This window comes from Athene noctua, chromosome 7, assembly GCF_965140245.1.
Source record: "Athene noctua chromosome 7, bAthNoc1.hap1.1, whole genome shotgun sequence".
Classification (NCBI taxonomy): Eukaryota; Metazoa; Chordata; class Aves; order Strigiformes; family Strigidae; genus Athene; species Athene noctua.
The window spans coordinates 29,935,724-29,963,050 of NC_134043.1; the positions used below are offsets into that span (position 1 = coordinate 29,935,724).

General features: G+C 39.3%; 1 protein-coding gene across 3 annotated transcripts in view; it reads right to left on the reverse strand.

The window, feature by feature from the left end:
• Positions 1-27,327, reverse strand: part of UBE2F (ubiquitin conjugating enzyme E2 F (putative)) — an 88,465-nt gene that overhangs the window by 40,931 nt on the left and 20,207 nt on the right. For all 3 annotated transcript variants that reach the window (XM_074911359.1, XM_074911357.1, XM_074911358.1), the window contains exons 5-7: positions 24,500-24,567; positions 15,388-15,458; positions 9,183-9,240 (exon numbers count right to left, since the gene is read on the reverse strand). In XM_074911359.1, coding sequence (XP_074767460.1) covers positions 9,183-9,240; positions 15,388-15,458; positions 24,500-24,567 — 197 coding nt within the window. The remainder of the gene's footprint in view (positions 1-9,182; positions 9,241-15,387; positions 15,459-24,499; positions 24,568-27,327) is intronic.

Consider the following 27,327-nt stretch of genomic DNA (forward strand, 5'->3'; position numbering starts at 1 on the left):
ACCTGGAATAAGATGATGAAGAGAACATCAGCTTTTTTTTTTTTTAATCGACCACAAAGGCTGTCTCAATTCTCATGTGCCCGCAATCCCAGCATGTGCTTCCCACCCAAACACAACAGTAGCTTACTTAGAGGGCTTTGGGTAACTTAAATGGCATGAACTGCTCCAGTTAGCAAACACAAAAAAAGGAGGAAGGCTGGAAAACGATTTCTTCTGTGCTCAAATATACTAGAGGGAAGAAAACAGGAACAATTATAGTCTGTTCCTCTCCCAGACCAAGACAGTTGTGAACTGCCAAATATGCAGGAGCACTCATCTAATATCCCTTACTTTTGCTACTGACTCCTTGACATTTGTCCCCAAGGTTACTTCAGAGCAAGCAGATAATCTCTTATAAATTGTTCCCAGGGGAATTCTATTACAGCTTCTTAATGAACTACACTAGTGACTATGAACACTAAAGCGATCGCCCTCTAGAGACCAGTCTACTCAACTGATTAGTTGACACAAACTGAATATTCAGAAATCAACAATTTGGGAAAAACAGGCATGGTTTAATTAGACTTACTAACATACTACCCTGTTTTACTAAATCACTCTAAAAACGTGCTAGTAATAACAGCTACTGTATTTAAAGCAAAAGATTGATCTTTGCCAGAAGCCATTAGAAAGAAAAGGAAAATTTTTGCAATTCTCACGAAGGAAAGATTTGTACAAGGCATTGATTTGTGTATTTTCACTGGTCTGGGCATGTACAGAGGGGAAAAAAAAAAGTTACTCCTTACAAAACTGAGAAAGCCGATTTATAAAAATCAAAATACAACACCAAGTACCCCTGAAGAAAAGCTTCCTGAATCTTATTTTAAGAAAAATAATGTCAGACCTATACAGAAGATTGTATTCAGTGGCTTATATCTTCTCTTTACCAAATACTGGGTCTGAGGTTTTTTGTCTACTGCTTATTCAACTTTTAGAGGTGGAGAAGAAATGTCAAGAAATGAAAGCAGTAACAATGGACATTTTAAGCACTTTTGAGAGCAAAGGTATTGAAGAAGTATAAATCTTTTGCACTCCAATTCTCTTCAGATGACTTCCTTTACAAAGGGAGACTTGAACCATTGAAAGGCACCTTGTCACAAAGCTGTGCCTTTTCAACAGCTACAAATACCTATCTAAATTGGACCAGCAATGACATTCAGAAACCCCTTTGACTGTAACAACTAAGTCTCCCTTGCTTGGTCTTTGCTGAACATGCACAGGCCCTCGCCAGTCCCCTGTGTCACTCGGAGCCTCAGTGGATGGCCCAGCCCTCATAAAAACTGCCTCGGGGCAGGGACTTGCACAGCAAGCAGGACACCAATGAGCCGGTCAATGGTTGGTTCAGAGCACCAGTGACATCTTGAAAGCTGGATCTCCGCTGTCCCCACTGTCCATAGCATCAGAGAAGTTGTGGTGTGTGCAAAATGAACTTCCGGCTGAAGCCAGGCCAGATGTATGCCACATGGGCTCCATGTAGGGAGCCTACAACATCGTGAATTAGTACTTACATTATGGAAAGAGACAAATGGTCCAATGTCATCATGCTGACAAGCAGTCCTCAAATGCTTGTGACTCTTGTCTTTTCTTATTTACTGGTTCAAAAGCTCTCTTCTGTACCTGCCTCTGCTGCCACTCCCTAAGTTAAGGTTTCTTCTATATTTATCCCCTTGTGTTTCAAGAAGACAGCTCCCTAGAGCTGTCTTTTGCAATGCTGATATCCCCTGCACTAGCCCAGAAAATACAAGGCAGCGTGCAGCTTAGGCCCTGAAGAAGGGACATTGTGAACATGTGTTGCAAGAGGGTCCAAAGCTTCTTGAGCACCAGGATCCGGTGGCAGCATCAGGCAGTGGCTGATCTCGTAACTGCCAAGAAGGATGAGGAGAACCAGAAGACATGAGCCCAGTAGATGAAAGAGGGAGCTCCTGCTCTCCAGCCTCAGGGCAACTGCGTGTTGGGGAGGGTTTGACACGAACCACCTCATTATGAAGGATCTGAAAAAGCTCTTTACTTGGGAGCCCAGATAAAGCTTCTTGCTCACTAGTTATCCACACCCCGGGATCATTACACAGAAGAATGTGGAGGATACCTTAAACACGCTCCTCCTATCCTGCAGAAAATCCCTTCAAGGATGTAGTGACACACTGGCAGCCTGTTCTTCATCCCAGCTAGCAACAGCAATCCCCTTGCGCTTCTCCCCCTTCTGACTCCAAAAGCGTTATCACTTTCTGTATGTGTCTTCAGTGTGGCCAGGGAGTCAGGCTTTCAGTAGAAATAGCTTAGATTATATACATAATGTATGTATATATTTGAGAGAGAGAGAATGGTCTTGTTCTCTTCAGCAGCAGCACTTTGAGATGGCAAGAACAGAGTATAGCTCTAATGGACTACATATTATTTTTGACATCAAGCACTTTGCAGCGTATCAGTGCCCATACCTTCAGGGACATTTTTCTCTCTTTCACAGATTCCTTTGATCAAGACCCACAGTGCTCACCTCACACCCTTTCAGGAAATAAAGAATAAGTCTTCAAGACTAAACACTTGCACTGACTTGTTTCTGTTAAGCTACAGGGATAGCTCTCTGCTGCTGTGGTGGCCTTTCCCTAAAGCTATCTGCTTGCAAGCATATGTTTTGTTACTCACTTTGCTGAGTGGAGGAAAGAATAAAGATGCTGGCAGCAAGACACATTGTGCTCTGTGGTCCTAGGAGCCTCCAGGAGATAAACACACAGATCTGGACCTCTAAGTGCTCTCTGTGTGCGAGAGAGGAAGGCAGCTCTGTAAACAAAGAGGATGAGCTAGGTGTGACCCCAGAGGCAGTACAAAGAGGTAAGCAGGCACAGCCCTCCCCTGAACAGTGTTTCAGTCAGAAGGTGACCCATAAAATCTACAAGCCAGCCAAGAGAGAACTCCCAGAAAGTTATTCTGCATAATGTGCTCCTCAGACAAAAGAAAGCCCACATGCCACATGAGTGTCAGCTCATTCAGGGTGGCCTTCGATAATAGCTGTGGCGGGCACAGAATTAAGTCCACCCTTCTGCTTTCCTCCCACAGTGCCAAACACTGCTCTGGGTGGGGAGCAGCCTTGGGTGACAGATTCCACCATGCCTCTTGGAAACATCACAAGGAAGAACATGGTGGTGTACAGAGTCTTAAATGGGCAACAGTATGGGAGGCACAGACACATTGCCTGAAACAACATCCACCTGACTCGATTCCTGTATGATATCAGAGAAGACAGGTGAAGGCTCACCACCTAAAAAACCCCAGGTATACTGCATTAAGCAGAATTTGAAACCCATAGGCAGTGAATGACTGTAACCACACACAGGGCAATCTGTTCCTCCGCAGTGCTCAGAGGCTCTATACTGGTCTATACCAGGAGGCAGCAGATGCCTCGACAAAGTCCATCTCCCCCTTGAGATCACACATACAATTTCTGAGGTGCTCAGTTTTGTAATCTTGGTGATCATGACCAAGAATAACCCAAGAGATGGATGTAAAATTCATACAAGACCAAGAATCTCCTTGCTAAGCTATGCAGTAATTACTCCTTCTCCTATAAGAGCATTGTAAGCATTTGTGCTCTTTTCCACTGCTATGAAGCCTGTATCTTTCTTCTTTTGACAACTTTTTCCTCTTTACCAGTATAAGGGACAAACACATTCCGCCCAGAAGGCAGCTTTTACAAACACATGCTTTGACATTTCTATATACAATACAAAGACCCACTCCAAAATAGGGTTTGAATAAATCAACAGCAGAACAATGTTACCATAATGCTGGCTGAGAAAAATAATATCAGCAGCAAGAATTAATGAGAATGACACAGAACATACAGGTTTACTTTTTTCCCTTCATCCTGAAGACAGTGACAGCTATTGACCATTTAAAATACTCCCCTATACTAATTACATGTAATTTTGACATCAGACCACCTATTTTCATTAAAACACTGTATGAAAGCATTGTGCTTATACCAAAGTTTTTAACACTACACAAGTTTATGTTTAAACATTGACATAAAGATAACTGGAAAAATTAAGTCAAGACCCTCTGATTTATGTCTCCAAGAGATTAGAGTCTGACATTTGCATCATTTCAAACAAAGTAATTTTACCGCCTAAAGACAACAGCAGAACCAATGCAATAAACAGGGCGTATTTTCCCATTTATTATTAAACACTAATTAAATAAGGAAGCCTCTTAAGAATAAACTCCAAATAGCAACAGTTTATTGTAAACAAGTCCTAATTCCTTTTAGATTAGGTAATCTAATAGCACAGACAGATATTTCTTAACCTAGTATCTGAAGTTATGCAAAAGGAATTACTTTTAAAAAAAATGTTGTTTTTCTACAGGTGGGTATGAAAAGCTGGCTGCTATCTATAGTTTAAGACTATCTCAATGTTTCCCATCCCTGTTCCTGATAGCAGTAACACAAAAATGACAAAAACCATCCCTTTCAAGTATCTCAACGAAGAACTGAAATGCATATACACCTTACCAGTAAACTGTCCAATTATCTGAGACTCCATCAGAACAGTGTTACAAATAAAAGGACCAAATATTCCTTGTGAACATTCATAATACATTTTAAAATACTGGTTTTATTATTTTTATTTCTATAATTATTTTAATACCAGCTCAGCCCTCTGAGTCAGAGTTGCACGAGTGTGCTTTGATTATTTTTATGGTTCATAAATCAGTCACCGACCAATCTCCAGTCATAGTTTATTAGAGATAACTGCAGAAGGAACAGATTGACTTTTAGAACCAATTAGGCAATCACAATACACAGATCCACTTCTTCAAGATAATTTTATTGCAAAGTGAAAACAAGCATTTGAGAGAAAGCTGATGAATACTGGGGAGGCCTATCTTAACAGATGATACTCATGGCAAATAAGGTACAAGGACATGCATGTTGAGGACTTCTGAGTTTGAAATTGGAATGGAGGGTGAAGAAGCAGGATATCTGAGCAACAGCAATAGTGTTACTGCATACTGAGTATTTAAAAGCTAGTATCTCCATGGACGTAAAAATCCGAGAACAGAATGGAATTAAAACCATCTATTTGCTTTCTGTCTGGAGAACTTCAGTTTTGACCATCAAACCTAAAACCAGGAGAAAAGCCAGTTCAGACAGTCTGAGGAAAGGCCAAAAATAACGTCAGCAGTCCTCAGCTTTATGAATACTCTGTTTTAGGAAGGAAAGAAGTATGCAATAAAATGGTACAGAACATAACAGAATGGAGACTGAAAGGTAAATAAGCTCCTGTTGCTAACTCATAGCTTGCTATAAAGAAGTAAAAGATTACACAAAGATCAGTTAGAAAGCACTGCATCAGTTTTTACACAATCCATAGTCTGTGGACCAAACTGCTATCAGAAATTATCTAAGCATTTAGGATTCAGAAGTGTTTACTATGGATAAAGAAATAATTTACAATTGCATCAACAGTGATTTAAAAAGTATATATAGATTGCTTTAAAACATTAACCTACCAATGAACTGTTTCAGAGTTAAAGTCCAACTTTCTTCATAACCTGATTAAAAAAGTATCTAATACAGGAGCTCAGAAATAGCACATTCTTTAGTGCCTTCACTAGTACACAGGCTGCTTTTCACAGCAGTCCATAGAAATGCATTCAGTAGCAGGAAGAAGTGGAAAAAAGATAATGCTCAACACTTAGTAACTTAAAGAGAATGCAAACATGGATGAGACAACACTGAGTGCAACAAAACGCTAGAAAACAAAATTGAGTTAGCTTTTTCCCCTCCTTAAGAATTCTCTACACTTAAAATACAACTTCACAGAGTATTTACAAGATTTTAATTTTTATTTCAGAAAGTTAAAAGGCATCAATTACATGCCTCTTCATGTTTCTACCCATTTGATACCAAAGTGTATAAAGGTCACAGCAGTTTGACGGATTTTTAACATAAGAGCTCTGCTGCCACCACAAGGCTACAGAAGATGAGACACAATCTAAAACTTCTAAAACTTAAAGCCTTCTAAAAGGTTAAGCACATAACAAGAACGCATACAGTAGCGTACCGCATAGCTGGTTTGTGCATGTGGCTTTTGAAGTTCTGTGTTATCTATTCGAATGGTTTTACTAACACACTCAGAATGACTGCATTAGTAATGCCTGCCACTTTTTGTCACAGAAATACAGTACACCCCCATTCTCAAATATTGTAATAGTGTTTTAGAGTGCCTTATTGGACAAATTTGGGTACTAGTCCTCCAGAAGACCAGGCTGGCTTCATATTATGGATGAGTGGATCAGGAAAGGAAATACTGACTTTCAAGTCTATCATTTGCCAAGACCAGATACTATCCATAGCGCTACTGTGCAAGTTCACACAGTATTCCACCTTGGGAGATGAGCAGGGTCTCCAAACCATGGTGTCCAAACATTGGAAACAAACGATTCAGGAAGGTTGGATTAGTGGGTGCAGGTGGTGTGTTAAGACGTAAAAGTAACCTGGGTCACATCTCATGGCTCTTATCTGCTACCAGTCACTCACCGTTTCACGTATTTCTATGGTCTATTGTTAACACGTACCTACCACAGTTATTAACGCACACTGACAGAAAATGTCTGTGTGGCCATGCTGCTAATAAACCAGCACAATTCCATATTTTTCCAACTCAGAAGCATGTGTAGCCTGGAATCTAAGCAAGCTTTAAAACACATAGGAAGGTACGCATGAAGCTTCACAGGTGACAATCAGCCAGAGATCTGAAAGAGCACTTGCCAGCACGGCTGTCAGGAACCCTGGCTCTGACCAAGACCCACCTTTCCCATGTTTACTAGTCCTTTCAAAGAACATACTTGCAATGAACAAAGAATGTCTTTGACAAAGAACAGACTCACTCCAGATGCTAGTTACCTTCTAATTACAATTTGTATCCCAAGCAAAATAGTGCTTGTAGCTTCCCAACATCCCCAACAGCCAGTTTTGCTCTATTTTCTTTTTCAAGCTATTTTTTAAGTACTAGAAGCATAGTGTAACTACCATGTTTCTACAGAAGCACAACTTGGAAGACAGGACCAACATGTGGTACTTGTGATTTGAGATGTCATCACAAAAAATATCAAATAACAACATGACAAGTGAGAGAACACTTACTGAAACTGCACATTTACTTAAAATGGAGACTATGAAGACAAAAAAAAAAAGTAAGGAATTAAAGCTTTTCAATTTGGGGTGGGATTTTTTAAAGTTATAAAATGTGAGCTTGCAATTGTGGTGCTTCAGTGCCCATGGGGGAGAAAACAAAATCCAAGGGCGATGCTGGATTATCTTTTTTTTCTTTTAAAAGTTAGGCTACTATCTCCTTTTTTCTTGCTGAATCTTTCATTTCAACACCCTCAAAGTTTTTTTGTTTGGGGTTACAGATGTGGTTTTTTTCCCCCCTCTAACTTACTGAAGGTAAAACCACGCTAAAATGCTTCATATTATTTAGTAACTTGAGTCACACGGTAGTTGGGATTCCAGGACATTTAATCTATGAAATTAAATCACATGCAAAGAATAAACTGGTGCAAAAATAAAATGGAAAAGAAGATCCATATGCATCTCCATCATCCCTGAGGACAGGAAATTAACTACACTAGATGTCAGCAGTTATTCCCACTCAAAGCCTTAACATGAGACAGTATTTTAATCTATTTAAGAAAGATACCAGGAACAAAGCTAGGAGAGCAGATAAAAATATATGTACATTCTTATCCAGTTGCAGTATTGGTGTACTAGTTTTCTAATGGTTGAAGCTTAACACTTGTAGTCCAAAAACTTTAGCTGGGAATGAAATACAGGGACAGGAACTGAACCAGTTAACTTAATTACCCAGTCAGCATCTCGATTTAAAACATTATGAAAACAGAAACACAAGAGGTAAACCGAAATCATACAGCTAATAAAAAAAAAAAAATAGGGAAAGGGTGTTCAAGAAAACCCACAAAACACACACACACTGATTTTGCTTCTCTTCCCAGGAAGTCAGATACTCATGAAGCGATTTTACAGATTGAGGAAAGTCACAGATCGCATACACAATGCCAAAAAGGAAATCAAGTGTTACATAAAACTCATTTTCAATTTTCCTTTTGAAAAGAAACAAGAACATTACATGCGTTCCCTTTATTTACCTAATGTAACTAACATTCTTGAAGAGTCAGTTTGGGCAGGGTTCCTGGTAAAAGCGAAAGTGAGATTATTGCTCAGTGCTCTGCAAGACTCTTCTGGCAGCAAGGTCACATAACAGTAAATGGACAATGAACCGCTTCCTGTAGCAAGACAAGAGCAGTCATGGTGCTGACACACATGTCCTTTGTGACAATCTCCCCAAGAGTATCATACAAGAACCATGACTCTCAATTTATTAACACTACCCAGATGTGGTGGGACCAACTTCTGGTACAACTGCCAACAATTGATGGGGCCAGATTTCAATTATATTTTAGCAAATGAGGTAAAATTACATTTGAGGCAAGGTTAAAGGGCAGAGGCAGTTAGTTCTCTACTTTATGCAGTGCCCTGCTTTATGCAGTAGCTAACTGCAGATGCGTGGCTCTCCCTTTAAACACCGGGGATGAAACAGAGTCCAAGACAGTGCAGTAACTACACTGATTCTGTACTACATGGCGTTTCTCCCAGATGCAACTTGCCTTTCACTTTTCCATATTCCTCTTACTCAGAGGAACTTGGCAGGGCAGGGAAGATGGACTATTGGTTTGTCAGTAATATCATTACAATGGAAGTTACGAGGGTTCTGGATTAGTGTTAGTTCTGCTCATGTCGTGTTCTTGTATTTGTTGCCTGGGTAAAACAAAAAAAAAAAAAAGCAGACCACCCTTACTGAGCATGGTTTCTCGGGGTCATGTGCAGCCATACCATTCTACAAAACCTTTTATCGATCAAAGCAGTATTTGTACAGCTAAGCTAAAACTAGCAAACATTCCTATAATCAGATAGCACTGTACTTGTAGTTTCAGTATTGCCACTGACACTTGTTGAAAGACAAAAAATTTAGCTGTTTCTAGAGCAAACTGCAAAAAAAAACTTCCACAGAAGTATTTTAAAAGATATATCTAGTTTGATGTATGTATGTAAAAGGAAATGGTACCTTTAATGTTCTAGTTGGAGCCCAGCCAGTGCCATCAATTGAATGTTCTCTCAATAAACTGGAAAAAAGACACATATATTATACAGTGCAACTTCTAGTTAAACAACCTTTGTCAGAAATCTTCTCAGAAAGCATTAAGAACTTTGGAAGTAATTGCACCATAGGTATTACAGACCTCTTGCAGTATTATCTGCTACTGGGATATTAAAGCACAAAATTGATATGCCTTCCTCGAATGACATTCTACAGAGTGTCATTACAGATTTCCTGATCCGAGTTCGATTTTTGTCAACAAAACTGAATTATTTTCATCAAGCAAAATAATTGTGACAGAAATCCTTGTGACAGTCTCGACACTGAACCTTTTATTTTCCCTGAGCACACAGACATATGTGCTCCAGTTTAGAATCTGTTCACCTTTGGTGATGAGACAGTCTTACAGAATGACCTCTCACCAAATCTGCACATTTCCATCCAAAAAAGGGTATTTTTGGTGGGTTATCTAATTAGAAATAAAGAGGATTATCATCCTCTTTTCTGTGAGAGGATTTCAGCTTCTTAAAAGCAGGAATAGGGAAGTGAGATGGCTGTGGCCTGTCTGCTCAGGACAGCTCACCAACAACCATAACATGAACATATGCATCTTGAGCCTCCCTGTGGGTGCAGGACAGCCTAGTAGCAGGGTCCTGCAGTCCTCTTTCAGCAGGTGAGCTAGATTCCAATAGAATGTTTTAAGGCTTTACATACAAACTCAATCCCACACATCCCCAGATGGAAATCATGAAGATGACTACTCCGGGCAAGAGAGATTGCTTACAGGAGGAAAAAGTTCCTTATAAACTATAATACATGTTTTTGAATTTCAATATAAATACATACAAATATTAATACAGATAATTAAGATACCAACTTTCCTATATACAGACATACTGTATAGAAGTTTTATATAACCTGCATAACACTGGATATTAAGTCCAGTGAAGCTGTTGACCTATTTACAAGTTGAAATCATTGAGGTGTATTCAGTTGGTTAGGCATTCCTTTCAGGTCAAAACATCAGCAGTTATGAGAAGTATAAATATTTGAGATGAGAGCGTAATTAAGAAATGAGCTGAAGTCTTGCTCACATTTGTGAAAGCAAAATTAATAGTCTGAATGAGAAAGCCTAGAAAACTCCCTGAAGCATCATTTCACAATCACATCTTCCTCTTAAGTAATCTAAAACTGAAAACTCATACAGCATAACATGAAAATTCATCACCACCAGCAGTTTCTAATTCTGAAATGACAGGGTTAAAGTGAAATACTCTTAAACTATTAGGTTTTACCAATTTTCAGGATGACATGTATTAATTCATTTTTAAATTACAGTAGATGACTGAACCATACAGGCTACCCATATAGTTATATATTGAATGCGCTGAGTTTTTAATCCAAGGAAATATACCACAATTAGCATTATTCCTTGTTCAATGTACAACCATACTAACGAGACCATTCCATCTTAACTGTGCTTCTAATCTCATTTCTCTGCCTTTAAAAGGAAAGAAAAAAATATGCTATTACTACTAGTGCAGCTCAAAACTAATTTCAAGAACATTAAAAATAATATCTCATGGCTGTGATTTTTTTTCATATTAAAAAAGTAAAAGCCAAAATGCTGAACAGGTAAGAGCCAGGATTTTCATGTTTTGGGTAAACAGACTTTTTAACTTGCTTGCTTTCTGCTACAGTACCTCCCTTTACCTCTTCATACAGTTCGCCGTGAACTTAAGAGCAAGGAATGTTAACACACACACCAAAAAAAAAGCATTAAAAAGTCCACTGATAGAGCTCAAAGTGCCCGAGCACACCAGCTAAGCCTCATTAACATCCTTCCAGCTTCCCAAAGCTGCAGACCTCTCTCTGCACATCTCCAGATTGGGACATCTGCAGCCAGGACTTGAGAGGAGACATAGCCCTCACAGAGGTCTGGCAGAAAAGAATGTAGATAGATAGGTGTACCTTTGCCTAATATTTCTCATTTGCTGATATAATTCATTTTTAGAGCAGCATCTTCTTTCTTCCTAGAGATTGTGAATGATCATTAGGTCCCTAATCAAAGCCTTTTCCCAGCACAGGGTGTCTAGAGAAACTGCATCTCCTGCTCTCCATGGGGATGACCTAGATATAACTGCCAGAGAGTTGAGAATGGTGATCTGCTCTCAGAGCATCACACACACAGCAGAATGAATATCAGAATGAGTAGAAATGCACAAAACACATCATGAACTAGTTTAGTAGATGAACAAGCATCAGCATGTAGCTTCCATTTAAAGACCTGTCATCCACAGGTCCTGCTGCCACAGAGGAGCTGGGCTACTAGGAATTTTTCAAATGGCACAACCAGCAGAGTTTCTCACCCACTCAGTGCTTCAAGAAGCTGCCTCTGATGAGCTGCCACACAGATGACAAAAGCCACCTGTTCTACCAGGGTTTCAAGACACCTGATGGGCAGGAAAACCTGTTTACTTAAAGTGACTATTCTAAAATTGCCAGGACTTTGCTGTCTCATACAGGAGTGCCAGAAAGCTCATCTAGTACTATTCAGATTGAATAAACATTCAGAAGCTTCCCTTGTGATGCTTGAGAATTAATTTGCAAGAGTAAAGAGAGGGGTAAAGCAACTGTTCAATTTCTGCAGCATTTCAAAGTACTGAACTTGGTGAGTGGGCATGCCTTGGGGCAGAAGCAGCAGGGCTGACAGGAGGAGTGCAGTGTCATGAGCAGGAGTTTGTCCGGCAGGGAACTTCACCAGGAGCAGGGAAGGACAGTAAAACACTTTCCATTTGCTTCGTCTTCAGATGTAGTAGGGTCTGAGAGAAGCCAAGCGTGTCCTCAGTCATAAAGGGGATGGAACTGATAACTGCACCTTAACATCTTGTGTTTGTATCTAAGGAAACCTCCCAGAACATGATTTCAAATCCTCATATCTTGAGTTCCTATGGGAAGACTGCAAAATCACTATTTTTGAAGCTATAGTAACCAAAACAGCCACTGATGTGACCAGTCAGCTGCTCAGCTTTCATTTTCACAAATATCTTCTCATTTTGTAATTCCTGAATGAAGAAAAGCTTTGAGGAATTTTTTCTTTTTAAATACACTGCATCCTAAAAATACCTTGCAAAAACATCACCTAAACTGGGAACTGCCTGGCTCTAGCAAGCTTAAAACTTTCTGAGATTCAGTTAATGTGATTTACAGCTTAAGTGACTAAAAATTACTGTAATGGGAGATCAGTCCTGGAGAAAACCTGCTTTCCGTAAAGATCTCAGATGAACAAATTTATCAGCATAAAATGTCAGTTCCAAAAAAACTTCTGCCTTCCTTTTGCCAACAGAAAGTATTACTCAAGGTAAGTCTGAATTAAAAAGCTGTAAAACCACTCCAGAAATGCTCTGCTGGCAGACACACATTAGAGGGGTTATTCTCTTGCTCACCTCCTGCTGCCCACCTCCCTGCTCAACCCAGCACCACCAGTGCAACCATTCTGGAGGCCATGCTATAGACCAGATGAGTGGAGCAATTGGTGTAGAAAGTCTTTCTAAAGAGCTTTTTGTATTCACATTGACACAGTTGAGGAGACTGGGAAGAGCGCTGGGGAACAGAAACAAGCAATCAACTTAATCAGCTTTTATAACTGGAGAAATTGCAACACTGAGCTCTACTAGATGATAGAATTAATCAGTCTTCAAACACTTCTCCATTCAGCACCCTTTAATATTGCATCATAAAGCAACCAAACCTTAACTAACAACACCTGACAAAAAAGATACACCCATCAACACTGACCCCCTCACCACATAGCAGAAAAACACTGAAATTTTTAAGTAATTGAACTGGTCTAAAAACTTAAGCAGTCAAGAAGGAAAAAGAATACCTCAGGCAGAGATCACATCGATATGGGGAAAAAGAAAAACAGTCAGTCACGTGCTTTACACTGTCAAAAAGTAGTCAACTAGTGTTATGCAGTGAGCAAGCATATCCTTTCTAGGTCTCTTAGTGTCTTCTATCTACATGTGCAGTGGAGTGAATATCCACAACTACAGTGCAGACCCAACTAATACGGTCCAGAGTAACTGCAATCCATAAAGCACAAAGAAACAATACTTTTCCTGCCTGAAACTATTACATTTGACTACAAGCTTAATAATTTGGTATGTTTTAATTCAGGGGTGATTATCAAACCAACACATACCATAGCATGAGGTATGTTTAGCAAAAGACAATTAGGGAAAATACTGATAAAGAATTTTTTTCTGCTTTTAAAAATAACTGAAGCTATTTTAATGTAAAGACTCTTGCATAAGTTGATTGCAGATACTATATATAAGTGCATTCTCCACTATAACAGGCATAAAGCAATCTAAGTTATTTTAGTTTTTCCATCTAAATGGTAAGACATTTCAAAGGTTTGGTATGTTAAAGTATCTGACAATCAAATAAAGCTGATGTTTCAGTGTAGATGTTGAAAAAATGACTGCATTAGAATTATGATGTTCCAACATTATGTTCATCTTTCATAATTCAAACCATTTAAAGACAAGAAACACTGAAATATCCAAGAATGTGAGTCTTTATTTAACCTCAGAAGATGCTGCACTGTAGTCAGAACTTAAACTTTTAGCTATCATTTGGTGTCTAGTATTTCTTGTTTCCTGGTTCCAAAAAGCTCAATTATTCCTTTACTTACACTATTTGATTCAAAGCATCTAAGCTTTCTCCACTAAGCCACGAGGACTATGATGGAATTTAAACTGTAAAAACATAATCCCCAAATCAGTCTCCCTATTGTCAAGTGAAAAGTTCAGCTGTGTAAAATGCAACAGTTCCAGGTGGCACTGAGGAATACCACAGGTCTGACAAATTTGCTAGAAGTAGCAATACATATTTGCCAAAACAATCTTCCGGCATGACCAGCATACAGCTCCAAATAACTGTGGACAACCAGATTCTCAGGCAGGCTCAAAGGATTTCGTATTTTTCTCCAGTGCTTTTAAATCCTCCAATCCCCAAGTGAGGTAAAAATCTATGGACGCCAGCCCTAGTTGCCTGTAAATCTGCTGCAGTCTGACACTATCGAGCACCAGTAACATACTACAGCCTCCTGTATGTTATGGTTTATATCACCCTTGGACAATACAAGCTTCCCAGAAGCATGAAGCAGACCACTACGGCTAAAAGCACGGATATCAGCTCTTTAGCTGTTATCAAGCTGATGAGCCTGTCCTGTCTATGAAGCGTGACAGATTGCCCTGTGAAAACTTAATTTTCACCAGGACCTTGAACACAGCACTAAAATGATTTTTAAATCTAGAAGAAAAAAAGCTAAATTTTTCCTAAGCGCTAATTTGCTACACAAGGTGGTAACTGCTTTGAATTTTCAAAATAGCTTTCATTCTCACTTATATTCATTGCTTCTGCTTCATCTACTTTTTTCTTTTATGTCCCATTAACTTGAAAAATTACAGTCATGCTTCTCACTTCTGTTTCTTTTCAGTTTCTGACCAATTTCAACATCAGGTACTCATGATGAAACACTGGAATTACACAAAATCAGTTTCTGAAACTTTGAAGAGGACACATTTACCATCAAGAAAAACCCCCCAGCAACATAAACCTCTCACCTTGGTAAAGCAAAGCTTTCAGGCTTCATACCTTGACTTAGACTCCCTCAACTCTGTTTTAACTGGCACACGTGTCTTACAGCAGATATTAAATGTTAAAATAAGCCAATGGCAACTATACAATAATTACTGTCCAAGTTTAAGGAACACTTTTTCCTTCCTTTTTGATATATAAATGGTTTTCAAGCACTTAAACACATTCAGGCAATTAAACAAGGAAAGCCTTAAGCCCTCTCATGGCCTAAGGACTATTCATTTATGGAAGGAGAGAAAAAAAACCACAAAATTTTGATTAGGTTGGAGTTTACGTTTTTACTCCAAATAGAACAAAACATTAAGTCTGAACCTGAAAAGCCAGGCACTACATGGTGTCTAGAGCACAGCAAGAAAAATACTTTCAGTAAATTTCTAAGTTCTTAAGAGTCACACACAACTGATTTGCAGAATCTGCTGAAAAAGATACTAGCAAGAAAATTACATACAATGTTTATCACACAGACAAACCGCCAAGGTTAAAAAAACCAGAATGCTGTTGCTACCTTAGGCAGATTTCTCCCGTCTCTGTAATGTTCGGATGCCAGATTCTTGTCAAGCATTTTACCTTTGGAGGCTGCCAGAAGAGAAAACAAGTTACAATGTTATAATTTAAAATAAAACCCTAGCACTGTTACAAGTCACAGAACAGAAAAAGGCAAATATATTTGATATTCAGATCCTGTGTTTGTATGTTAAAGACCCTGATAATATAACCTTCAGGAGTTACACCAGCTTTCTCTGTCCTTTTAGTTTCTCCCAAGTCTTCACAAAAACTGGGCTGGTATTAGGCTTTTTCTTAGAAAAACATAACATTAAAGAAAGCCAAGAAAATTTACTCTCTTCCGCCTTCAAGGGAAAGAAAACACTGCATGTCATTCAGTTTCTTAACACTTAACTAGTAAGACAAGAATTTAAAATGGAAAACTACTAAGTGTTTTCCCGCAAGGCTTATCTAAATCAGGGTTTTGTTAAAAACCATCAAAGGATGCAATGATAATAACTAAGACAAAAGAACATCTTATTTTAAAGGCAGAGATTTCTGTTCACAATTGCATAGGAGGTATCAAGAAGGCACATCATATCCAAACTTAAGGCACCAATATAAAAAGCCACCAAACTTCTTTTCAGTCGAGATCACCAGATCCATAGTGGGTTTTGAAATACAGATTATTAAAATACAGACTCATTTGCTCTAGTTTTGTGAAGTAAATAAAGAGCGGGTCATAAAAATTCTGGTAGCTTAGCAACAGCACGTTGTTCCATCCATGGTCTCCAAATTGCAATTTGCAGCTTTCAATCAAGCAGATGATTTCTTATAGTAAGTGTACTGGAATACATCAGCACAGACCAGTACATTTCATAACTTCAATTAAATCACATATTATAGATGTGGAGCTATTTTCCTCTGCTGCTTCCCATGAAGTCTTCAGTCAAGAGACAAAACAGCTAATAGCAGTATTTGCATAGTACCACAATGTGTTTTGTCTCATTGCTTTGTTCTCAATTTACCAATTATCTTTTTAGTAAAATATTTTTTTAACTATGACTCCTTGGAAAAGAGATACGAAAATATGCCATGAAGTGAGCTACCAATAACTTATCTGTCTGGCATGAAAAGAAGAAACGCCTATCACCACAACAAATCTGCAATTCATAATGTAATGTTGACTTTTCTCCAGTCTTATTTCATGTTTGTCCAATAACTCAAGGGACACTGACTACCCCAGTGCTGGATCACAGCATCATTCACAATTAAGTGGCATGTATGAAAAGTCTCCAAACTTTTTACCTTCAAAACAAACGCTGTTCTTCAAAGCTCTCTAACAGCACTTTTCATTAGTTACACCTTCACATTGTTTTGAAAGATTATGTCTAGTTCTCAAGAAAGGGAAAGCAGCAGTATTTATTCCATGCCAGTAGATTAAGATAAAAGAGTAATTTTCTACCAAATGCTCCTTCAAACTGGGAATGTATTGGAGAGTAGGAAAAAAAAAAAAAGCTTGATACAAACTAAATCTTAAAAAAAAAAATCCCCAAATCATTACATTGAGTGAATTAACTGGTGTCTCATTTTTTTGTATCAGGGAAACAAAAGAACTCCTTTATCATTTCAAAGTATTCTTCATTGCTAAAAATTAGAAAAAAGCCCACTCCTGACAGTTAAGACAAAGTAAGACAAAGCTTTTCTTTCTCCCTCCTTTTTCTTCTGTTACACAGACAGGACAACTGTAGCACTACCATCAAATTTATCTTCAGACAAAACTTCTCCTTCGAGCTCGCTCCAAGTCATCTTTGAGTCTTCCTTAGATCAACAAATCCACACAAGATTTCCTTGGGACGATGTTTCACTTGAATACCTCCAACCAGATCATACCTGTGACACTTTGCACAACAAAGCTTACAAAATGCATTTATTTCATTGCTCAAACTCTTGCTTCACCTCAGAAACTGAAAGCTGCACAGGTAGATCCAACCTTAACTGGGGGTCACAAGAGCGAATGGATTAATTTTCTTCTGCATTTTGAAGCAGCCATTTATCTTTCAGAATATCTCATTAGTTTTGATAAGGGAAACCATCTGACTTTCATCCATTCTCAGTCCACTTCAACGTATCAGTGAATATAGATGGTACAAGAAAGTGTTGCAAGCATTTAAGAACTACACATATACCGACTTTGGTCTTGGTGCAAGTTTTACAGAACAAGTTCAGGTTTGCCTCATTTCCTTAAAAGCAGCAATTATTCTCTCCCCTCCCTTATTCTCACCAAGTGAGAGATTGGACATAAAAGTGCTAATCAATAAGTGAACTTAATTAACAGTTTCAGATCTTGATCAATTTGGCAAGCCAATCACTCTAATGTGACAGGGGTACTAATACACATATGTTTTATCTGTCCTGTAACTAGTTTTTCACTTCACAACCTTTTCCCTAGAGAAGGGATGGGGTTCCTAGCAGAAATGTGGCATCATCACATGTCAGAACCACAGAGGCTGCAAACGTGGCTCAGCTTGCAGTGGCAGACAGTTTAGTTTTATGTGAACATTAAACCAGATCTTTACTATTAATCAGGTCCCACTCCTTAAAGCACCAGGTCCCTAGTCTTGTAGCTACCTTTATTTCATCAGCTGTACCTCAAGCCAGAAAAGAAGGCAGCTTGTTTATTAGTATATTAAAAATCAATTAATCCCTTGGTCACCTGATTGATTTACTTATTTTAAACATTTGCTCCCATCTCCTACTGACCTCTATTTCTGGGCAGCCAGTCAACCAAAAAAATAGTGCTTGGGCAACAGATGCTGCAGAGACAGAGGTCAGGCAGCAGCACTTAGTGCTTTAGGCAGTTGCTTTGTACACCATTAAATGTTTTGCTTGCTGTTTCACAGCTTCCTCTGGTATCTGTATGGACAGAAACACTCCTGGCAGGTTTTGTAAGCACAAATGCTAACAAACTTCTGTTTGATTTACACAAAAGCTCCTCAATGCACAACCTGTTCCCTAACAAGAATAATACTTTAAAATGCCAAGGGACAGCTTAAGAACAGATTTTAGTATTTCTAACGACATGGTAGTTTGAGCAGACACTACAGAATTAACTAACTGTGCTCCAGTTTTCTCCTCATGATTCCTCTGCAACATCTGTATCAGTATCAATTGCTTTCTGTTCTGACACAATATCCCCTCACCAAAGAAAACAGTCCACAGGCTACCTGCTAAATAATATATTACATTGTTAAAGAAGTCTTTCCTTCACTCTGCACACCTGCTAAGGATATAAAGAATAGCACAGCGGGAAAAGTATGCAACGAAGTTGGTGCAGGGTCTGGAGCACAGGTCTGATGGGAGCGGCTGAGGGAACTGGGGGGGTTTAGTCTGGAGAAGAGGAGGCTGAGGGGAGACCTCATCGCCCTCTACAGCTCCCTGACAGGAGGGTGCAGAGAGCTGGGCATGAGTCTCTTTAACCAAGTAATAAGCAACAGGACAAGAAGCAATGGCCTCAAATTGCGCCAGGGAAGTTTTAGACTGGATATTAGGAAGCATTTCTTTCCAGAAGGGGTTGTTGGGCGTTGGAATGGGCTGCCCAGTGAGATGGTGGGGTCCCCATCCCTGGAGGTGTTTAAGAGTTGGGTTGACCCAGCGTTGAAGGATCTGGTGTAGTTGGGAACTGTTAGGTAAATGGCTGGACTGGATGATCTTCAAGGTCTTTTCCAACCTAGATGATTCTGTGATTCTGTATTGAGGGCAATTTGAGACACGAAGGGATATGCAAGCACGGATCAGCCATTTTTCTTCCCAAATATCATGAAATATGAAGTGCTTTGAACCATGGAGCAGGTACATAACACACTTTGTGCCTGGGACAGGAAAAAGCCCTCCTATACTAACAGAGACTGAAACTTCTTTTAATATTTTAGCAGCTATCTTTACAGAAGAATTGATTTTAAAAATTTAAAACTTTTTAAAAACAATTCAGAACTGATAAAATTAAGCATTCATCTTCAAAGACTTTTAATGCCCTAAAATAACTTAAAGCTTAAATGTCAATATCCTTACTTTTCTCACCAAAGTATCTTTCCACACAGATTAGCTCCAACTTTAGAAGGAAAAAGGCCTCTCAGGTACCTCTTGGAACTCAAAAAATGGAGAGAATGAGGAGAACTACACTGAGTCCAGAAAACATCAAAAGCTCAAGCCTACTGGTTCCATCTATGGCATGCCCCTAAAACAGTGTTATTAAAAAAAAAAATAAATCAAGCAAGTCTTGGGCATAAAAGAGATTGGATCTGAGCAGAGAATTCTGCAGACATAATGCCAGGTTTTTCCAAGGCTCCATCAGCCAGCCTAAATCAGATGCTTACAGAAGGTGCACAGATTATCTGATGTATACAAATTCCTTTTCAAAGAAATTTTCGTGACATGTACGGGATGAAATCCTCCTTTCAGGATATTTTTTAATCCAACTGTCCCTGGAAAGCAGAGGCCTTTCCACTCAGGACTGTGTTTATATGCTTGTGTCCTTGGGAGCACGACCAACTCTACTTCCTTCCTTAGGGCTGCAGGAAGCATCACCTGACTGCGTGCTCAGAGGCCCCAGAAAAAGGATGAACAGATTTTCTCATTCTGGCCCCATTTCTAATACAGAAGTTTCAAGGGTGAGAAATAACTTTTAATGTTCTTTGTAGTAGTTCCACACTAACACTGAGAGAGAAAAAAATAAAAGATCCCATGTCTGCCTTAATCAGGCAGCAAAATTTAACTGAGAACACTAGAGAGAGTAAATACTAAAAGATGAAGCCAAGTGGAGTCAAGGACTCATTAGTGTGCTAACTGAACCAACCCAAAAAGACTACTGAGACATGCAACTTCTTGGATGTTGCCTTCAAAGGGCAGCAGTGTAGGAAAAAGATTGTTTACAGACCACAGGCACCATCAGGTCCATTTCGCTTGATTATTGCTTGTTTCAGCAGCAATCAATACTTGCTCAATTACAAGACTAAATCAGCAACAATGAAAACATAATCATTGGACTAGACAACATGACAATGCACAACTGCAGCACTTGGAAGAGTTGCCCTCTTTGGGATGCACACTGCTTTAGGAAAAGCCTGTGGTGAGCTCTCTTACCTCTCTTCGGCCATTCTGTAAAGCACAGAGTGAAATGCAGCCCACTGGCCTGCCGGAGGGGGGGTGACATAAATTACTGCTAGCACTGTAGCACAAATCTCTCTGAACCATCCTCATGTCTCCAACAGATGATTAAAAATAGGAACCCTTTCCAGTTCTCAAGCTCAGGTGCTTCTGTAATTATCCACATGTCTAACAGCTTAAATATGTTCAGTTAATTATGGATACAATGGGAGAACACTTGTGCTATTTTACTGCCTTACAGATAATCATAATAAACATTTTCAACACTTAGTACAGCAGCAAAATGGTATAGAAGTCTGATTAAACCCTGGCCAGCTGTGTGCTCTGTTCACAAGCAAGAGGCAGCATTTCTCAATAGGGCTTGCTCCAAAGCATCCATGCTGCAAGGCATCCTTCCCACATCTTAGGCTCTTGAATCTGCACTAATGAAGTTTATAGACCAGGTACCAAACATCAGTACACATCCTAGTCAGTTACACCTAAAGCACAAAGATACACTACTTCTCTGTATTCACAGAGCCACTACTTTATGAATCAGCCTCCAATGCTTTACTCCCTGCAGAGTAGTATGCCATGGCTGCAGTTCACAAGAGAAAATCATCCAGGTTTTTCCTTTTTAATTATATACTCTTATACTCTTCCACTATGCCACCATTCTACGCATCTGCTTCTTTTCCCAGTGCAGAAGCTGAATGCTTGCTTATGAGAGATGAAGGGCTAAAAAAAATTCCCCAGAGTAGCACCAAATGCACAGCATTTTGGAAACAGCATACTACAGAAATTAAAGGATGCCATTACAGAAACTATACTATAAAGTATTCATTTTGTAGCTTTAAAAACAGATGTTCTTTTTTTCTGCAGGCTAAAAAGATTAGCTAGAAAATGGATTCAGGCTATGGGGCAGGGCTCTAATGATTTGCCAGTCTTGTCTGGTATTTTTACTCCCAACACAAACACGTTCAGCACTCCTGCAAGGAGCTTGCTGCAGATGCGATATCCCAATCTTGCTTATGGGCTGAAAGAGCACTGGGAAGTCTGAAAAGCTCTATTAAATACACTGCCATCACTTATTTCAGTCTTATTCTGCCTGGCAGGAAACAAACCACGGCCGCAGCATAATTATCTCAATATTTGTGAACGTATACATTTTCATTAATAACCTGACCATAATCCAACATTCAACCTACTGCATTTTTTTCTAAATTGCACAAAAGGCAAACTTTTTACTTTTGTATTGAAGAAGAGGTGCTGAGAATTTAAAGGTATCTAATTAACATTTGCTGTAGATTTTCTGGCAGTGCTGAGCAGGGAACCATAACAAAACAGAAGATTTTTTTTTTTAATTATAGCAATTGAGAATCAAAAAACACCAGATCAAAATTAACATTCAGCTCTCCTGTTAACACAGCAAATACTTTCTTGCAGCAGTGTTCTTTAGGTGAACATTTTAAACACAAAAATTTAAGAAATTAATATGAGTATAGATCATGTATGTTCCCCTGTGCCCAGCACTGCCACAGTGGTTAAACCACTACTACTGAAGACGACGAAAAATTAGACAGCAGAGAACATGACAGGGTTTCCCCTTTTATACTGAAGGCCGTGTTTCTCAGGTATGCAATGGCACAATGTATTCAAGTTACAACAAGGATGTAGTCAACCTTAAATGACCCTCTTTGTCTTTATAGTGTGTGCATAGCCTTATACGTGCTAGTCAGAGAGGCCTGCATTGTAGTGTGAAATTCTTTGGTGAGGTTAGGAGAACTTAAAAACCACAACAAAAAACCATACAACTGCAAACATTATTAGTAAATGTAGGTGGTTTAGATACCATATCAATAGAGACAGCCAGGAACCTAAACACTTAAGAAATAGCTTGAGCAGACAATCCTTAAATAATATTACTATGAAAGGAAAGCATAACTATCAAAAAAAGGAGGAAAATTCAAAGTTCTTTTAGAAGTGCTATAGTCCTCCATAAACATGAGGTTTTTTATAAGATATAGTGCATGTCCCATGTATTCGTAGACTATAAAGAAATATTAGGAAACTTGTGAAGGCATCTTCTGGAATGCAGACTCAACTTCCTCAGTTTCAGATACATAACCTTTCTACTCTACTACCAGTAGTTCTCCATCCTCCAAGCTTGGTCTGAGAATTCAAGCTATTAAACTCCAGACCGCTGCACCTCCTTCATATTTGTATATAAACAATGCTGTGACTGCAACTACTACATGTATATGATGCTGAATTTAGGCTTGCCAAAGGTCTTCCCAGAAACGTTTCTCTAGTATCCCCCCCTACATATTCCTCAGCCTCTCAGAGAAGAGCTCTGAATTACCAACACCAAAAGTAAGAAAACAAAGTAGAAGGCTTGGAAAAAAGTTACAAAAACAAGGAAAATTATCAAAACCATTCAAACTAGAACAAAGCAAGGCTTCCTTCTTCCTGCAACTCATATACCTAAATGCAAATATTGCAACTCAAACGCTCAAATGAGTCAAATTTCCTTACGTATCAAACTACTGGGACACAGAATGGCAGGTGTAATTCCCGAGAACCAGATGTAGGCCTCAATTGTTTGCCATTTTTGGAGTCAATCTTGCTCTTTTGACAGCTAAGCTCTGAAAACAATGTCTGAAGTTATTTTTATTGTAATTGCACTTCCCTCCTTTGCAAAGCCCTGAAATTTTAGTAAAGTACAATAAATGAAATACTACTATTTCTCACTCCTGAAAGGCCAAGCTGTCTGGAACTTTCTATTTATCTACATACTGCAATCGTTTGTAGATCCTCTGAAAAGCTGTTTGCTTCATAACCACTGCAATTGTTATTTTTTAAAGATATTTAACTAAACAGTCTAGGAGACAACCAGTAGAACTGGCGGAGTGTGCTAAAGGAGGCCACTTGTCACCGTATCTGTGCTTTCCATGTCCTCCACTACATGCCCTCAAAAGGGATTAAGCACCTAAGTCCCATAGCAGAACTATAAGCACAAGTTTAAAGGCCCCAGAGAAACTAAAAACCAACAAAAAATTTCCCTTCCATTCACCCGTTTCATTCTTTATCTTAGATAAAACATTTTTTGTAAGAACAAACACTAAGTGTAGGTCTCAAGAATAATTAACAGGAAAGAACATATAAGAGTGGAACCTCAGCCAGAGAGAGACTCTCAGGTCTGATTCATCTGAGCTTCCAAGCAGCTTCTGCCAGACAGTTGCAAATATTTATTTTTTTTTTTCTTTTAGGCACAGTATAATTGAGGCAATAAAAGCCTCAAGGCTGTTTGGTTGCAAACACTGGACCACAGAAGAATAGCCTGAGAAATTATTCTTCCCACTCCCTGGGATTCGTGACACTGTCTCAGAATTACTGTGTTTCATTTTGAACTCCCTCATACCAGATATACTGACAAACTGGAGTGACCCCCATAGACAGCCATTGAGATGGTGATGAGACTGGAGCACAAGCAGTACAAGGAGAATTGAGGGACCTGGATTTGTTCAGTCTGGAGAACAGAAGGCTGAAGGTGGTGACCCTATTGCTGTCTACAACCATCTAATGGGAGGATATAGAGGAGTGAGAGTCAGGCTCTTCTTAGAGAGGCACGGTGATAAAGCAAGAGGCCATAGAAAAGCTGCAAAAAGGGAAATTCTGACCTGGTATCAGGAAAAAATCCACAACAAAGGTAACTAAATATTGGAAGAGAGACCCAGAGAGGCAGTGGAATCTCCATCCTAAGAGGTTTGGAAATGCCAACTGGCCCAAGCCTTGAGCAACCAAATCCAACTTGTAACACTACCCCAACTACCTCCAGAAACTCCAGGCAACCAAGATTTTTCTACAAACCCATGATATTTTAGTAATAGAAGAACCCTTCTTAGTCTTAATGCCAGGTTCCTCTGAAGTCCTATTACCTGGAGAGGAAATCTAAAATGACAACTATTAGATTAATATCAAATACTCACCACCATATTGTAGGCATCAGGAACTTCAGTTTCAAACTGAAACTTTCCACCTTGGTAATAGCCCTCATCTAGGAAAGACAAACCAAAGAAAATAATTAAATAAGAGAATATAATGGACACCATGTAACACAAAATACCTGTCATTACAAAGATGAAAGTAACAGCAAGGGGTTATCATCAAATACTTAACCTATGTACACCATAACAGTAGCTGCCACCTAGTCCAAAGAGAGTGTGAACAGAGTGTCTTCCTCCACTCCCAGAACCTCTACAGCAGAAAATTCTAAGTCAGAAGTGTCAAGAGTCCCCCAGTGACCTTGGAAAATCCACCTTCCTGATCAGAGTACCAGGCAATACCAAGCTAGAGGAACCTTTGATTGAACTTCTCATGTCTGTATGAACAAAGTTATGCCACACATCGGCCATATGGCATGCAGTACTATAACACCGACCCTTGGAACAAGCTGGATACATACTTCACTTGCTAATGCATGTTAAATCCTGCTCCAGGATTTAGCCCATCTTCCCAGACTTGTGCTAGCAGTCACGTATTTTGAGTAGTATGAATAATGGTGTGCAATAGCACACTTCAGAGTGTACTACAATAAAAGAGCAAGTTAGCTCTTTTATTGTAATTATCTTTGGATGATGTATCAGTTAGCAAAATCTGCCTGCCTCTCTGTCAACCTCAGACTCAATACTGAATTATTAAAATGGCTAAATTTCAAAATATGAAATCTAAAAATATTTAGTTGCATTTAATGAGAGATAATGTAATAGGATAATAGTCAGCCAGCAGCTCTTGAAATGGCTGTGCTTGGAAGCTGAAATGCTTGCAAGAGATCTGAAATGTGTCCATCTGGCATTGCCAGCATTGAGTTTTTTTCATTAAGAAAGGGAAACAGACAGGTACTCAGACCACACTGGGGGTTTGGGACACCTGAAGACTGCTCAGGCTTGAAGTACCTTGAGTAGTCTAGCTCTCTGTCACACAGTACAGGCATGGTGAAGGCTTCAAGGTCAGGAAGGCTGGTTATCATTGTATGACAGTATTTTTTTTCTATTTTTTAAACCAACATTGCAAAGGAAAGGTCTGTAAAGCAATCTATAGTTTACAGAAAGATTAAGAGTTTTCTTATTATCTAGCTTGTTCCAAATGACAAAAAAAATAGCTCTTCTACTACAGGTCATCAAAATCCTCTTTCAGGGTGCTGTTTTCTGGACCTGCTGCCTTCCCAGTCCCTACACAGATCTAGCACGACCTTTGACTTTCTCATGCCAATCAATGCACCACATCCACTTGCTCAGGTTTCCCTCCATGCTACAATCTCACCACTGTCAGTACAAGCCTGTAGCTTCCACATTTTAATTGCATAATCACAAGAGTCTCAAGTCCTTCTCTTTACAATGTCTTATTTGAAAAGGAGAGAGCATCACCCTGTTAAATATCACAAATCCTCAGTTGTAAGGGGAAGGGAGTTGTTAAAAGCTGATGCTGCCAAAGATGAGACTCAACTGCACACTCCAAAAGACCTGTGCCTACAAAGCAGCAGAGAGTTGCTGGGAAGTACCTCAAGGTCCAGCTTCCCCCTGGAGCCTGCGTGTAGACCATTGACAGGTTCAGCACACAAACAGCAGCATAGGCACAGAGTATGGAAACAGAACACAGCTGGTCTTCCCAACCCCACACAACGCTTACAGCTGCCTCCACATGAACTGTGCAGCGCAAAGCTGCAAGCCTTAGCCACTGCAAACCTCACTTTAATAACCTGACCAGAGCATATGCTTTTCAAATATATCCACCATTTCCACTCCAATTCAGTTTTGAAGTGTGTTTGATTTACTAAGCAGACTTCTCAGGCATATTATGCTTTACCAGCAAGTAAATGCATATACACTGATTTTTATGGAAAAAAGCAAGATAAAAGCATTTATCTTTTGTTTTCAAATATAGTGAGATAAAAATCAGTAAAACAAGCCTTTTCTAATTAATGAGATGTAAAAGGTGAGTTATACCCATATCCTTTTGATGAAACTGTGCCCTGTCAAATATGCAAAACATGCAAAGCAAGATACTAACTGTTCCAGGAAGGAATGATTAGGGAAATGGTCTAATATCCCCCAGGAGTTCAAACAGCTCAAGCACTGCCAACCTACCCTAGAGGACACAGCTAACTGCACTTTACCCACCATCTAGCACATGATAATAGCTTCTGAACCAAGTGTCAAGAATCCTCACTATTTCCAAGCATGATGCTGTTCCTTTTAAAAACCACAGTTGAAATAATCTCAGGTCTTTCGGTGATGGTACTTAAACAAGCAACACCATACAGGAATTCAGTGTTTGTTGCAGTGCAAGCCATGTACCTCAAAGCCTCCCCACTGTCCTCATGCTCACAAGCACATATCAAACTATCACTTCCCAATATATGCAATGGCATGAAATGCCCACGTGTGTTTGCGCAGGAAGAAGCCTGTTGCTGCTATAAAAAGGTTAAAAAAGAAACTCCAACACTGCTAAGGTTGCTCAGTAAGTCCAGCAGCAGCAAGTTGTTTTCCTTGGCTTTATTTCAATAGTTCCTTGGTTTTGTGGATTTGGAGTGAAGTGCGCAGCAGCTCTTTGAATTCCACCCCTGCTAATGTGAAATAGATGCCTGTTAATGGCTGTATCTACATGTGCCTTATGTCAAAGAAAATCCTCAGATTTAATGAATCCTCACTGTAATACAATTGTCCAAAAGAAACATTCAAGAACAGCTCCAAGGGGGAAGAGCTTGCCAAATGACTGTCAGATTCCTGTCAGTCAAGCAGCAAGAGAAGTAACACAC